This window comes from Callospermophilus lateralis, chromosome 6 (genome assembly GCF_048772815.1).
Source record: "Callospermophilus lateralis isolate mCalLat2 chromosome 6, mCalLat2.hap1, whole genome shotgun sequence".
NCBI lineage: Eukaryota > Metazoa > Chordata > Mammalia > Rodentia > Sciuridae > Callospermophilus > Callospermophilus lateralis.
In genome coordinates this window covers 32,594,423-32,611,003 of record NC_135310.1, presented here as the reverse complement: position 1 = coordinate 32,611,003, position 16,581 = coordinate 32,594,423, and the positions used below count along the sequence as shown (strand labels likewise).

Sequence of the window (16,581 nt, the reverse complement as noted above, 5' to 3'; positions counted from 1 at the left end):
AATTTCATTGTTCGCACAAACATTATGGAGTTTAATTATACAAATCTAGGTGGTCTAGCCTACTCCACACATAGATTATATGGCATATCCTATTGCTTCTAGGCTACACAATTGTATAGCATGTCACTGTATTGAATACTGTAAGCAATCGTAACTCAATGATATTTGTGTATCTAAACATAGAAAAAGTACATTAAAGGTATAGTATAATCTTATGGAACCACCAACATGTATGAGCCCATTGTTAATCAAAGCATCAATATACAGTGCATGACTGTAGCTATGTAGATTTTTACCTTTCTGATGAGTTGGTAAAATCTATAGATGGGGATAAGGTCCTCAATATCCTTACTCTGAAGCATTCAACTGCACCTCTCACACAGTATATGTTTCATGGATTAAAATACCTTTTAGTTCAGTTCATTCAGCCCTTCTTCACTCCTGTGCTAATATAACCAACATGTACGTACTATGTGCATGTATGTTCAAGGCTTACACAGATGGTCAGCAAAACCAGCCTTGGTGGTTATAAGCACCATGTTGAGATGTTTCCTAGGTCACATTTGGATTCATTACCACATTTATGTTATCACTGATTAATAGGTTGGAGATATAGGGAGCATAATTCCAATTTACTATGGATTACACAGTACTTTCTAAGCACAATGAGTCAGCTCAGAAATCTGATATGTATGATAATATATATTTTATCCAGGAACTTAAAATTTTACAGAAAACAAAAGGCCACATGAAAAAATAGGGAACTAGCTAAAATTGAATCCAATTGGTTATTAAATGAGTGTAACTGGTTTCCAAATTCCCAGATTAGACATACTGGAAGTAAAGAATGCTGAATGATGTTGTTAGTCAAGAGGGCAAAACCCTGGACTGGGTTTACGATATTGAGGCTCAGATCCCCACGCTGTCACCTACTATCAGTTCTACATGGGGTAAGTCACTTTGCTTTTCTCCAGCAGGTTTCTAGGTTGAATGGTGAAGAGTCTGAATCAGAGTGCCTATAGCTGCCAGCTAGACTTTGACAGGCCCAGCAAGGCTTTAATCTTTCTGTTCCTCTGCTCCTCACTGGTAAGACAAAGATAAGATAAGTTGTGAGAATGAATGAGATAGAAGAATGCAAGGAAGAAGGCAGTCAGTGCTTGGTAATTGGCAGCTGCCGCTGGCCTCAGTTCCCAATGGTGAGCTGGGATACACTTCATGGACTCATTTTAATAAAGATAAGAAGGAAAAAATAGTAACGAAAGCACTTGGCCCACAACTGTTTAATAAAAGTTTGTTTAATCTGAATCCATGTGCTAAAATCTTCACAATATAAAAGTAAAACTTTGAAACAATCTGTCTTGCTGATTGCAAAGGAAATAAAATGATACCTTGTTTCCAACCTAACAATTGTGCCTTTTCATAAATTCTTGAATTCCTTTGTTTTCGAAATTGGCAGCACCTACATGATTGGACTTGCATCATAAAAGTTTCTTCATGTGATTTTTGCCTTGTGGTTTCTACATTTTCAGTTTCTTAGCGGAAATTTTTAAAAATCAACATTTTATTAGTGTAGGGCTGCTTTCTCATCGGACAAATTGATCTAAATTGCAGCTCTCTCTCATTCTTAAAAAGTCTTGCACCTCTGAAGCTGAGATATCATCTCAAGCAAGTTTCTAAAAGAGCTTAGCGCATAGCTCTCAACTCCAACTTCCATAAAGTGTGGAAACATTTTGTATATAATGATATAGACGTTGCTAACAGCTCCAAACTGCCAGGCAGACCTGAGTCATGCGTTGTTTGAAAAATAATTACTTCCAAGGGAATCACAACTGAACAGTTAAAAGTTAAATTAAACTAAATTTACTTAAGGGAAAAAAATATTCCTGTAAGTCAAACAAAGGACTCCATTTTCCTCCCTGATATTTAGGCAGAGTCATTGAAAAATGAGTCATTGTTCAAAAACAATAGAAACTGCTAAACTTAGATTAAGGTGATCAATTATTTTAGTCTTATTATACTTACTTAAATTGTATAGAATAATTAGTATATTGCTGATGCATAGCCATTTAGCAATACATAAATGATTGTGCTACAAGTGGAAAAAGAAAATAGTGCCAATAAGAAAACAGAAATTACCCATATAAATCTATGATTTATTATCAAGGTTATTTGACTTCATTTCAACTGGGAAGTATTTTGAGAAGTTTCCATTTCTATGATTTTAACTGAAATTGGGTTCTTTTTTTTTTTTTTTTTTTTTTTTTTGAGGAAAGATAGAATGAGAAATTGTCCTGTGTGGTATGGTCAAATAGTCCCTTGGGAAGGAGTCATCCAACTTCTCCTTTCTCACCGTCATTCTAGGGCATCGTTTAAATTATTCAATAATGCACTCTTCTGGCAGAGATTGTTTATGAGGGGAAAAAATGAACTAGAAAGCTTCAACTCAGCTTAACTTAAATGTCACATAAAACCAGTTCTTGCTCATACACTCTGAGTAAATAACTGCGGGGACTCTTAGCAGCCAGAGCTAGCTGCATACGAGTAGAGGGTCCCTTTGGTGCTCTTAGAACTTTCTTTTAACTTTGAGGCTAAATAGTACTTGGGTTCTTTCTATTGAGAAAATGCTACCTATAAAAATATGGTTCAAAGACTAGCTATTCTTGAATGAAAAAAAATCCCACATATCTACAGCAAGTAAAAGCTATATTTTAAAATTGGCCGATTTCATCTTTGATATATACACATTACATTTGTTTCCTCAGGCTGTCCCACAGTGTATTCACTCTATTATGAGCTTTGTTTCTATCAGCTGGTGTCAGATACAACACCAAAAATTACCTCTTTGAGAATGCATAGGGATTCTACCAGTGGGCCCACCTCAGGGTCCTAGCAGCTACTCCGTTCCTGGGACCTCTGCCACCTCTGCTACTGCTGCCCACCTGGTAGAGAGCAGGTGGTGTTGAAAATATTCAGCCACTTGGACAGAGGTTTCTGGCCATCAGAATGGACACTGGGCTGCAAGAACCAGTTCAGGCATGCTGGTGTGTGCCGGCTAAAGCTCAACCTGTGCAGGTGGGCCCCAGGGCTTGGCTGGCTGTTCCTGGGCTGGCCATATCCATGTTTGCCAGGCCCTGCCAAGGCCTGTTTGCCTCCTGCTGCTGTCGTTGGGAGGGGTCTGTGGCAAGAGACAACCTCTCTGCCTCTCTGGGTGACGTGTCCTTAGAGAGCAACAAGAGCATTGCTCCTGCTGCGTGTGCCAAAAACCACTGGGAGTTTGCGGTAAAACAAATCCCACCATGTTTGTTTAGAGCCTTCTCCCTTTCTAGGAGGTCCCAGAGGGGTCATTTGCTCAAGGCTCCTCGTCATGCAAAGTCTCAAATTTAGACTTCTGATATGATTTCCAAGTTTAAATATACAGTCTTAGAGAGGTGCTGACTGGACTAAAGAGGGAGATGTTTATCTTTAAATCTGATCTCATTACCAGACACAAGAAGCTCTAGTTCTTCATAACACGTCTATAAATCCTGTCATTTTCTTGGGAATATCATAATACACACAACAATTTGTTGCTGTTATTATCAGTCACCCATTTGTTCATTGCACATTTTTAAAGAATTAACAATTTTTCCACAGGTTTTGGTACTTGCGTTTTTAATATATAGAAAGCCTGGGAAAATGGGGATGACCTGACTTCTCACAAACTCTGAGAGGCCCTGGCTCCAGGCTGGCTCTGCCCAAGTTAACTGACCTGTTGTTAGTAATCCTGCTTCCCACAACCAAAGCTCTATTGTCAGGCAAGCTGGTTGGACTTACTTTCTCTTCCCTGGGGATGAGTTTGTTTCCAAAAGTCTCCTCCATCTCTCTGACAAGAAGACTTCCTCTGGGCTGCCCAGGAAACTCTGAGAAAGCCAGGCTGGACTGAATTTAAGGAGGCCCAGTTTAAGCTAGACCTAAGATAACAGCCCTCAGTAGGAGCCAATCTACGATGATATCTAACATACTGATCATCCCTCAGCTTCCAACAGGAATTCACAGGGTGTTTGAGAACAACTGCTGAAGAGTTTCCTTCTGTTATTTCTTAAGTTCCTGACTGAGGCATCTTCTGAGAGGAAAAAGTGCAGCCCTTTCAGGTGGGTCCAGGAGCCCAGTTCTGAGTATTCTAGGTTCCAGGGTATTCTCTGAAGTGCTGAGGACTTGCACTCCAACAACAAATATTGCTCTTGGTTTTTGACTTTGGGGACAGATAGAAGAGGAAAAGGCAGTGTTAATAAGGGCAAAAGGAGACTTAAGGGAACTCTCTCTCCCTAGGAGACATCAAAGCTCCTGGGCCAGGGGCCACCAGGTCAGTTCCACATCAGCCTCTGCATGAACTTGGGTCAATGGCCCATCATTTGGCCCCACGTTCCTTAGATGTGAGATTGTCTGGTGTGTAGTTTCTCACTTTTTCTGCATCTGTTGTCCACTCTGGGTACCAGGATTTCAAATTGAACTTGGCACTGTCCTAGAAAATCAATTAGAATAGGTCCATGAACACTGAAAATTGTGCTAACAATGTACCACTTTGAGTCAGAGCTTCTTGAAAATGAATTAAGTTCATTAACTTCTAGTCGTTGGAACAAAGCATTCTTTCCAATTAAGAGAGTTGGCCACGAAAGACCTGCCAAAATATTTCATTATGTGTAATCGTATTAAGGCGGACTTGATTGTGGAGCTTAGGATTTTCATTTTGTTTTGTTTTTCAGTATCTCACATGATTTAATCACCTCGTCCTGGGTTATATAACTCATCCCTCTTTGTGATTGATTTTTTCCATCTAGGAATATAGAAAAGTTGCTATCTTCAAATATAGAAATATGATGATAATTACTGAACATACTTTATTTTATTTTTTGGTGTATTATAGTTGTACATAGTGGTGGGATTCATTGTTACATATTTGTACATGCACACAATAGAACAATATAATTTGGCCAATATCATCATTCCCTGGTGTTACCTCTTTCCCTCCTCTCCTCCTTTCCTCTGTTCCCCAAAGGACAGAGCAACATCTCTATTTGACTCATCTCCCTTTGGTTTTCATGAACTGAGCATTTTTTAAAATCCTTTGAATTCCCTGGGTGAAATAAATTATGGAAAATTAACCTGCAAAGAAGCTGAGTATTTGACAACTATTATTTCATCCAACCTCAACATCTTCATAAAAGACCAATATTAAGGAATGGAGATGCTAAATGACTTGTCAAAACCGTACAGCAAGAATGCACATTCATTCATTAACACATAGATGTGTATAATTTCTTATGAGTGCCAAGAGATGTTTAAGACAAGTTAGGAAAATTTACAAAAGTAATAATAAAAGATTCTGTATCCATCTCAACATATAACATAGATCAAATCTGTATTCATCTGAGACTTTAGGGAAACATTTAGGCTTCTCTTCTAGATAACCAAGGTTCATTTAAAATTAAATTTGAACACTAATTTACAGCATTCATTTATCACTTGTCTACAATTGCACTTGAGGTTAAATTATGAGCATGGAGTCAATTTTTACAAGCATAAATACCCATCGTCTTCCTGGGGGATAATTACAAACTTGTACAACATCAGATGTTAAGGTCTACCATGCTTTCAAAATCATATCAAAATTAAGTAATCGATTTTTCATGGTAAGTATAAAAGCCCCTCCTGGACAGAATTTCTTTTCATTTTTGTGATCTTAACACTGACTCCACTTGGCTGTCACCATCACCTGGGCTTCCTCTGCTGTCTACGCTGAAGCTCAGTTTCTCAGGGATTTAGAAAAAAGAACTGTTAACTCTTTCTCTTTACCCCCATCATCCTAGCACAGATTTTTTCTTGCCTGCTCTTAGGAACTTTGAATGAGCTAGCAAAGCCTTAGGGAAGGGACAGCTTTGTTTTAGAGAGGGTGAGGCCATTTTGAAAAATGGCCCCAGCTCTCCCTTCTAGCTTGAGTAAAAATGGGAAAGCAAGAGGAAGCTGAGCATGGAACAAGACAAGGAAGAATGACAGTTTCTTCATTCCTGAGGAGGTGCCACTTCACCTTGGTGGGAGGGTATGTGGACTCTATAACAAAGTCAGGCAAACCTATAACATAAAAAGCGAATGTAGACTTATTCCAGGGTGACAGGCAAATGCCTTGTATCATTTAGCATTTTAAGTTACTGTTGTTGACATTTCCATAGGTAACTGGGACTATTATACATGGATAGAAAGAGCAGGGCTGAGGAGAGCAGTAGGAAGGAAAGAATTACTTGTCAATGATTTTATTTTATAGTACAATCAGTCTCCATTCCTTTGCAAACTAAATGAATAGGAAGAGGTGGTCAGAAGTGTGCAGTGTATTTGTGGAAATCCTCAATGTGGAGCTAAAGAAAATCATTTGGGTTAGCAAAGACCATTGAAGTGAATTAAAACTTTTCGAAATTTCACCTCCCTAAGGAAAAAGTATTCCACAAACTTCAGTTTGAAAGACTAGTTTTAAAGAAAGAAGGAACACGCTAAGTAAGGGGGTTCAGGCTTGGGATAACAAGTTCAGAACAAATATGCAAGGAATTTTAAAAGAAAGTTGTGTTCATTGATTACATAACTAATAATTTTTATGAACCCCACTTTAAAAAATTGATTTCTTAAAAGGGTGCTTATAATGCTCTCTTGTTTATGTATTGTCCTTTTGCAACAATAAATGAAAAATGTATGTGTGTTTACAAGCGAAGTTGTTGACTAAACTTTTCAAAATGAAAAAGATTTATACATTGTGTTGTGTAAACACAGTTGAAGGAACCCATCATACCTGCAGTGGGTATGTAACTCATTATTATTATTATTATTATTATTAATTTTTACCAAAAATAGTCCTAACAAGACTTCGATCCTCGCTTTACAGCTCTAGGTCATTCGGCGTCCCACCAGATACTCTCCCCGTTGTCCACGCATCCAGCGCGCTCACGCACGCGCGCACACACACACACACACACACGCGCGCGCACCTACACGCACACAAACGGACAGCTCGCCCCTCTGGTCTGTCACGCGAGCCCAGCCTTCTCACTTTACCTCCCGAACAGGCAGGATGCCGGCCGCCGCTGGCTCCGTAGCTGCCATCGGTCTCCGCCTCTCTCCCCTTCTGGTTCAGCAGATTGGGGCCCTCTGTGTTTTCAACAGGTACCATGGTCACGTAGAGTTACAGCCTCTCCCTCGCCAGCAGTCTACCCCGACCTCCCCCGCGGACAGGAGTGGTCACTTGTCCCATGGTAGCATGCTAAAGAAGAGTGAGGGGGAAAAAAAAAAAACTTCAGGCAAAGCCAATGTGATTTGTGACCAACTTTGTTTCTATTTCCGAAGGCTTTGCCCTTTTCGGTGACACAGGCTGTTGCTATTCCAAGCAGCCTATCACAGCCAGGGGGAGGGCCCCGTCTCCAGGGTTGTTTTTGCCTTTAGATGCGGACTTGGAAGCAAGAGGTTAAAAGACTCTGGGACTGGACTCAGACACAGTGCTTGGCCATTAGCTAGGGCTAGCTCTTGTATGCCTGCACCTTTGAAAAGAGGCAGAGAAAAGAAACAGATTTAAATGCAAGCTGAGAGTGGGGACAAAATAACTCAGATTTTATCAGTTAATCTTGCAGAAGAGGAACAATTTATGCAAAGACACACCAGAAGGAAAAGTGTGTCAAGTTTTCAGCAAGTCTGTTGTTACAGGAATCATAACACCAGCTTAAACAAAGCAAAACGTCTTTAATATTTCAGCCTAAATTGGGTCTAGGTTAAATGTCTTATTTACCTCTCTCCAAGGCCTGTCCAAAAAATCAAGGCTTTGCTACCAATTCAGAATACATAGATTCTTTAGATTTATTATATCCTGAGATTTTAACAAAGTAGCTTTTTAACGTGTAACTGTCTTTAAGAGAGGCACTAATCCTGAATCTTCTGTCAGGTTGCTTGATTGCTTGGGTAGGAGGGTACTCCTAGATGGGGAAGGCTGGTGGAAAATATCCATTGTGTGGGTGTGATGGTCATATAATCTGAAACAAATCAGAGTGTGTGAAGGGAGGTTTGTTTTTCTTATTCATGCAAATATATATAGTCTTTCAGAGCTATGATTTTTTTTACCTTTGGTATACATTTAGCAAATCATATTTATTGAAAATTTTATAGAGGAACCTAGGATTATTTTAGAAAATCATTCTGAATGAAAACTAAAATATACCTAATACATATGTGCCAGAAATAATGCTAAGTTCATTCAAAGGATTCTTCTGAAAAAAATAAAAACTTGTGAGGCATGTGCTACTATTACTGAACAGAAAAAGGAGGCTGAGTAACTTGCCTCTTCTTGACCTTAAGAAGATGCCCTAAAGTGTGATCAATAGGTCTAGTCACTCCTCTGCACAGGGAACCAATCCATGCTTGTGTAGGCAAAAGATGACTGTCTTTGCTTACTTTCCACATTTTTACTAGATCACCACCAAGTTCTTCATTAACACCATTTTTAAAAATTCTTTTTCATCACTAGATATTTCTGTACTTTCCTTATCCTTTAGGGAATCAGACACATCTGCTGATAATGCAGAAAAATTGAAGTCCTTCTAGTGTGGCCCAGTCCTGTTCTGATTAACAGGGTAGAAGTACAAATCCCACACATCAGCTTGTCCTCACTGAACAACAACATCAACAACAACAATGCTTAGACAAATGCTCTAATTGGTTCCCAGGATGTGTGATGATGGTAGGAGCAGGAGTTTTTAGTCTGTGAGACACGCGTATTTTTATCAGTTCTCCATCTTCTCTTGAGTTCTATCTTCTCTCTGCTTGGAACCAGTGACCTTAGTGCTGGTATGGGGAGACAATGTTCTTGCTGTGGGTGAATCATATAATTGCTTTGTTTCATGACCCTCAGGACCAGTGTCTTTAGCAATTTGTTGCCAAGGTGGAAGTGTTGGACTGTTTGTTATAACAATTGAGTAGGCACGAGATAAACCTGATTCCAGATTACTAAATCATGCTTAGGAGGGATTCAACAATTCTCCTTTTGCTTTCTGTAGCTGAACTATACAGGTTCTCCATGGGTATGAAGTTAAGAGAAATAACAAAATGTGACTGACCATATTGTCCATAGGTACACCGAATTCTCTTCCTTTCCTATTGTTGTTGGCCTGACAAGGGCCACTGGCTATCTCAAGCATATTTCATTCTCTTAACGCAGAGAAAAGTTTAGAGGGGGGACATTTCTTTCATCCAAACAAAAGAGGGACATTTTCTCTAAATCCCTTCAAGACCCTATACTCATTCCCAGAAATTTTCATACTTCTAATTTATTATAGTTATATACAGTGATTTGATTGCATCTGTATTCCTTGCTAGATCAAAAGCTCCATGAAAGATAGACCAGGCCCATGTGGTTTACTGTAGCATCCCAAGTGCCTTGTACAGAAAAAAAAAAAAAAAAAACAACAACAACAACTTGGTAAATATTCCTGGCTTTGTTAGGATTCATATAAGAATACTCCAAAGCTTAGTCCTGTGGCATGCTGGGTACTTCAAACTGAAAGTTCAAAAGGAAAGGCATCAGAAGCAATGTTTCTTTGACCTTCTTCTGCCCTCCTACCTCCCACCCCGCTCATCCTCCCATAAAGCAAGTGATAGAAATCAAAATTCCTGTTCCTCAAGGTGGTGATAGAAATTAGAATTGCTTTTTTCCAAAGCAAGCTGTAAAATCTAAAAAGGTTACATTCTGCCCCTTCTTCCTTGAAGAGGGTCCTGCCCCACAATCAGGAGGGAGGAATACTATATGGAGAGGCCAAGAAGAATCTGGACAGGCTATGTGTGATTCCCCACTCATTTTATTATGATGAGATCATATTCTTTTGTCCATTCATATTTTATAGGCATGTCCGTTCTTCATCAAACCTAAACATAAAAATGGACAATTTTACCTGGGTCTTTGGGTCTTATTTCTGAAGTCTTATATGTCGCACAAAAGTCTGATTAAATTTATTATGCTTTTCTCTTGTTGATCTGACTTTTGTTATAGTCATGCCAGCCATGACCCTTATGATAGGGAAGGAGAAATATCTCACTTTTCTACCCCTTCAGCTGACAGACTGATCCAGTGAACTTTATCATTATAAGAAAGTGAGCTCCAAGAGGACAGACACCTCTGTTTGTATGTGAGTGTGTGTGTGTGTGTGTGTGTGTGTGTGTGTGTACATATATGTTCATCTGTTTCTGTATCCCCAGTTTCTAGGATAATATTAATATTAGGGCTTTTTTGAATAAATGATTGCTCACAAAAGGAACTTTTAATGAACAAATAACTCTTTAGATTTTTAGTATCAAAACTCATGTGATGATTGCTAATGATACTTCGTCTTTCCTCTCTCCTTTCTGTCCACCTCTTTAAAGCACGTATCATCACCAGAAGTCACTGCAGTTGGAGCTACTACCATCATTAAAAGCTATTTCTCCACTCAAGGAACATATAATCAGCCATCAGCAGACAGCTCATTGCTCATAACCCCCAAAATTTAGCTACATACCATTTTAGCCACTGCTCATAGGCAATGCTATCAAATCCCAAAACACTCATCATGACTTAAAATTAACAAAGCAGTGAACTAAGTGCTTTGCTTTATGAAGTAAATACTATTACCTCCTTTTGCAGAAATGAGAACTAAGAAGCTTATGAAACAGATCCAAGATCAAAAGACATTTTCTAATGTTTGATTATGAAAATTTTTAGTCCCAGAGAAAAAACTAGCTGCTATAACATTTTACTGTGCTTGCCCATCTACCCACCTACTGACTATTCTATTTATCCATTGATCTATATTAGTTTTTATGTATTTTAAAGCAAACTGGAATACTTAGCATTAACTAGAGATCAATATTTGTTTAGATTTATGTACTTTGGAGGGGACAAGTTTTACCTAAAATGCAGAGCACAAATCCTCAGTTTACCATTAGATGTGTTCGGAAAGCACACATACATGTACCATCCAAACCCCTCTTACATGACAGAACTTGACTGTTATCCCAGAAAGTTCTTCATGTCTCCTGTGTCAGTTTTACCAACCTCTAGAAGTGACCAAATGTTCTAATTGTTTTCTACGTAAATTGCCTTTCACTGTTTTAAATCTTCATGCAATAGAACTGTTGAGTAATTACTCTTGGGTAAGACTTCTTTCACGGAGCATGATTTCAGATTCATCATGTTTTTGTGTATACTGGTACCTCATTCTGTCTATTGCTAAATGATATTCCACAGGTGAATATACCAAAGTTAAGCCCTTCTCCTACTGATGGGTGCCTGGACTGTTCTACCTCAGCTATTATAAATAAAGCTGCTTATGAGCATTCTTGTGCAAATCTTTTTGATGAACATAATATTTCAAAGCACAGCAGTCCAAGTCTGTTTGGTTCCAACCCTACGTGCTTTCCACTACACCCTGCTGCTTCTCTGCAGTGCACTATATTTGTGTGGAATGCATCTCCTGAGGTTTTATTCCAGAAGTGACGGGTTCACAGTGCAAACACAAATGGGTAAATCTGATTCTTAGGTAAATAAACAAAATAGTCAGATAAAAATTCAATTCTGTGTTAGCTGTATTCCAATAAAATACCAGAGTATGATTGAAGAATATGTATTATTTCATCTATCTATGCTATTTAAATTACTCTCTAAAGGTTTTTAATGTGACATTTTTTTCCTATATTTCAAATGGTGCCAATCATAATATAACGATTAAAGTTCCTAAAATTCTAAAATAAACTGAAACTTGTTGGCACATGCCTGTAATCCCAGATATGTAGGAGACTAAGTCAAGGGGACCATGAGGCCAGCCCGGGCAATTTAGCAAGGCCCTGTCTCAAAGATGAGAAATCATATCCCATCTATGTATGATATATGAAAGTGCATAAATGCATTCTACTGTCATGTATAACTAATTAAAACAAATTTTTTAAATTTAAAAAATAAAAATAAAAAGAGTCAGGGATGTAACTCAGTGATAGAGGAACCCAGGTTCAATCCCCAGTACCAAAACAAACAAAAAAATAAATAAATCACAGTTAAATTCTTTTTATGCCGATTGGATATAATATGTCATTAAATGATAGATTTGTAGAAATGTGATAAAGTGTTATTTCTATTATTTAAGTAGAAAAGCTATTGGAAAAATAAATACTCAATGCTATCACAACATTTTAAAATATATATGTATATTGTTTGGGTCTGGAAGGGCATTTGAAAAAATTGAAAATAATTGATACATTGGGGTGGCAAATCATATGTAAAAATACTCAGTTATAAAATGTTTGCTTTGCTTGCTGAGGGTATAGCTCATTGATAGAGCACTGCCTAGTATGTGCAAGGCCCTGGGTTCAGATTTCCAACACCACATACATACCAAAAAAGTTTCTTAATATCGTTATAATAGTGTATGTATAATAACATAAACCTAAATAAAAGCTTTCCATATTTAGGGCTGTCAAGTAAGTAGGTCACTTGCATCTTCAGATGGCACTGTTATTTATAAAACATTTTTTCTAAAATATCTTAAAGAAGGGGCAGCTTTTCCTTATTTGCACAAAGATGCATTTGGGTGACTACCAGTGCTGTTCAAATATAATCTCTCTTGAAATCACATCAGAATCTTATATATTAATTTGGCCTGTGTCTGCTTTTATAGTACTTAGCTATATAAAATGAATATCCTTCTCCCTTTGACTAGCTATTTTTTTCAAATAAATAATTTCTAGTTTAAAAACTCCCCTCAGTGCTCTTTCCATGTGCTTGGGTGGAGGGCATCCACAAAAAGTCACTCACTGATTGACTCTTCCCTTGAGGTCAACCTTCCTTTTTATACCATGATGGAAAGGTTGTTAATTACCTATGATCATAGGCAGCCCTGGTTGGCTTGAGGGGTCTGGTCCTCTTTCATTACAGGTGTCTTCTTATTTGCTAGTCAATGAGGAAGGCACTACGTGGAAAATGACTATTTTCCAAAAATAAATGACTTGAAAAATTTGAGGAAATTTAAGGAGTAGAAAGTTCCTAAGGAGAAATATCATGTTCAGCTTCTTAAGACCAACTCATCAAATTTCATCACTTGCATACGTATGAGAGATTTTAGTGGATTTTCATCTTCCCTCTAGGACACCCAGCTGAAGACCTTCCTCTTCTGTGATGGCCCTCTGTATGGAAGAATCTGTCTCCTAAGTAGATGATGGAAAGGACTTTTCTCACACCTTCTGTAGGGGCAAAAGGTAAGTTACCTTTCCATACCCATCATGAGGGCCACATTTGGCAGAACTATAATAAAATGCAGGTTAACAAGAGAAAAGCAAATTTAATCAAAATTCTGCATGATGTGGACCCTTCAGAAATGAAGACCCTGTGCATATTCATGCTTAGTTTGGATGAAACATGGTCAACAGTGTAGAAATATGATTGGACAAGAGTATGATCTAATGGTAATGAAATGAGTGAACCCAGCAAGGCCTGTCTGTTCAGATTCCTCTTGGTCTCTCTGTGTAACATTCCTTCTTCCCTGATATGGGCCAGGCCACCTCTGGAATGAGAATCTTCAAGGGAGATGGGAAAAGAGAGAGTATGACCTTTCTAGATTTATGGCTTGCTTTGGAGATGAGAATTTCTAGTTCCTATGATGTCCCTTGAAGAAGAATAATTCTGGTTTCTGAGATTTACTTCAGGGAAGAAAGAACAGGAGGAGATAGAAGTCCACAGACCTTCTTAGGCCTTCATTTTAAAGTAATCAACATACCAAATCTGTTTTCTGAACCTATACACTTTATATTTAAAACGAGGCTTGCCAAGTAGGTCATATACCTTGAATTTTATATCCAAAGCTGCTGGCACAAAGTAGCAGTACCTACAGGATGGTGTCAGTGCATTAAGCCAAAAAGTTGTACTCAGAATTACTAGATATGTGCCCAGAGGTGGCTGGACTAGCTCAGAACAGGACTGGAGTCACTCTTGTCAAATTTCCTCTGTGTCATGTGACATAGACATGGCAATGGAGTATTCAGCCACTGACTTAGAATCAGTGAAGTTGGAAAAATATTTCCTTTTGGTTTATTACTGAGGTTACAGACACTTTGGTATATAGGTAAGCTCTTGTAGCTCTTCTGGTATAAGAAGGACATCCAGGAATTCTTCCACAGTGCCAGTTGTATTGCACATATTTCACACTATTGTTCCTGTGGCCCAAAGATGAAAAGTCACAGGGCTAGAGGATGTCCCTTCCTGTTAACCAGTCCTATGGCTGGCTCCTAGGGCCACAGAGGAAGGACTTGTAAGGAGGCAGGCTAGGTTTTTTTTACTCTTTCAATAGAAAGTAATGTCACACACACAAAAAACATTGTTTTATGAAAAGAAAATAAAAAATGTATACATACAATCACTGCATATGGTGGTGCACATGTGTAACCCCAGCAACTCAGGAGGCTGAGGCAGCCTCAGCAACTTAAGGAAGGCCCTAACCAATTTATGGAGATCTTGTCTCAAAATAAAAAATAAAAAGGGCTTGGGATGTGGCTCAGTGGTTGTGTCCCTGGATTCAATACCCAGTACCAGGAAAAAAATGAAAAGGGTATATAGCCCCAAAATAGAGGTAAAGAAGTATTACAGAGGTATATTAGACAATTCCAGATTATGCAATATTTGTCATAATTGGCAGGTTTTTTTACATTTTTAATTTATCTAAATAATTTTTCACTTTCATTATTATTCATAAGATAGGAGCCCTCAATTTTATAAACTTTAGGCACTACAATACTTGAATCTGCCCCAATTTTACATTGAAAATACATTATAGAAGAATACATTATTGAAAATATAGTTCTTTCCAGATGACCATGCTAACTAAAAAACCTCACTTGTTCCCATGCATACTTCCACTGCCTAAATTCAGGCCACCTTCAGACCTTCCCCACAGATAGCTCCAATAGCCTCTGGGGGCTCCTTGCCTACAGTCTTGCTCCCAGAAGCTCATCTTCCATATTGCAACCAAGATGTTTTTTCTCCCCTGAATTCTAGATTGTTAAGTGGTTTCCAGTTGTTTTGAACCTTTCTTAAGCTTCCAATTGTTCTTAGAATTGGTCAAAATACCTGAATGAGGCTTAAAATGGCCTTCACAATCTGGTATGAGCTGGCCCCTACAGACTCACTTCTTGCCACTTCTGATTTGAGCTCTGAGATCTGGTCTCATTCTGGACTATATGGTGGATCAGCCAATCACTGCCTCCTTGACCTGGTTCCCTTCTGGATGCCTTTGTCTCACTTCTTACTGTGGTTCCCTTCCACCTCTCACAATGCAACTAAATAAACCAGGAGTAGATGGTTCATGTTCAGGGTACCTACAGGGTAGTTCAGGACACTTTCCCTCTCTTTTATTTTTATTTTGAAACATGGTCTTACTAAGTTTCCGAGGCTGACCTTGAACCTGCAATCTTCCTGCCTCAGCCTCCCAAGTTTTTGGAATTATAGGCATGCGCCATTGTACCTGGCTAGGGTCTCCTCTTTCAGATCCTTTCTCTCTGAATTAAGTTAGAAAAAAAGATTCTATCAGTCAGAGCTCAGTGCAGGAACTTTAAAAAGCAGGAAGGAATTTAACACAGGTCATTTGGTGCTTCTAATATCATTGGAAGGCTTGAAAGATCAGGTTCCAACCATGCAGAAATGACTCATCAGAATAATACCAAGCTGAATCACCAGCTGAGCTTCTACAACTAAGCCGCCTAATGGAGCAATGTTTTGCTTTAATCCAGGCACTGAATTATTTCTGCCCCCAGAACTGCATTCTCCAGGGAGGTTTAGATGCTGGATGCTGCCTCAGGGAAACCTCATGTCTGTCTGGCCCTGGGAAGGAACACAAACAGGCAAAGACAACAGCTTTCCCATCATATCCATCTTCATGAAGATGCATCTAACTGGTATCCAGAGCACTATAGCAAGAATGTCTGGGAAATGTTGTTTTCTGTTCTCTCCAGTTGGAGGGAGATAGAATGTTAGGTAAAGAGGGCCACTCCATTGTGTACACCACCAGGGGGAATGTTTGGCTAGTCAGAGTCAGGCCAAAGCTTGCGCAAACCAGAGGTATCACAGCTGGAGCAAAATAGATGCAACATATGAGAAAGGTGAATGCAGAGAGGGCAGAAGAACAGAAACTCCCAGAGTGAAGCAGAAAGGTGGAACTCTATGGTCACATGAGTTTGATGTTAGTTTGGGTTTCTTTGAGGTCCAGCTGTGTTTCATACTTGTCTTTTAATACCCAAGGGACTGGCCTGTAAACTCTTTTCCCTTCTTGTCACTTCCTACCCATCCCCATTTGCCAGGTGCTCCCGTCTTTTCTGAGTTCCTTTTCCCCAGACTGGGCCTCTCCTTTCTGCTCCCAGGGCACAAGTTACCAGAACTCAGAGCTTCAAGCAGAGAGGGCTGCATTGTAATAATTTACTACTTGAAACCAAGGTCACAGCCACCTTGTTCACACTCCTCCAGAGCCTGGCAGGGTTCTGAAACCATGACTTGCTCACTAAATATTT

The 16,581-nt window shown here is 38.9% G+C and overlaps 1 protein-coding gene across 1 annotated transcript in view; it reads right to left on the bottom strand.

Moving 5' to 3' along the window:
• The window catches only part of Slc2a12 (solute carrier family 2 member 12), a 53,515-nt gene extending 46,158 nt beyond the window's left edge, over positions 1 to 7,357 (bottom strand). The window contains exon 1 of the mRNA XM_076858233.1: positions 7,078 to 7,357. Within this exon, the coding sequence (XP_076714348.1) occupies positions 7,078 to 7,192 (115 nt within the window). The 5' untranslated portion in view covers positions 7,193 to 7,357. The remainder of the gene's footprint in view (positions 1 to 7,077) is intronic.
• Positions 7,358 to 16,581: the final 9,224 nt, after the last annotated feature.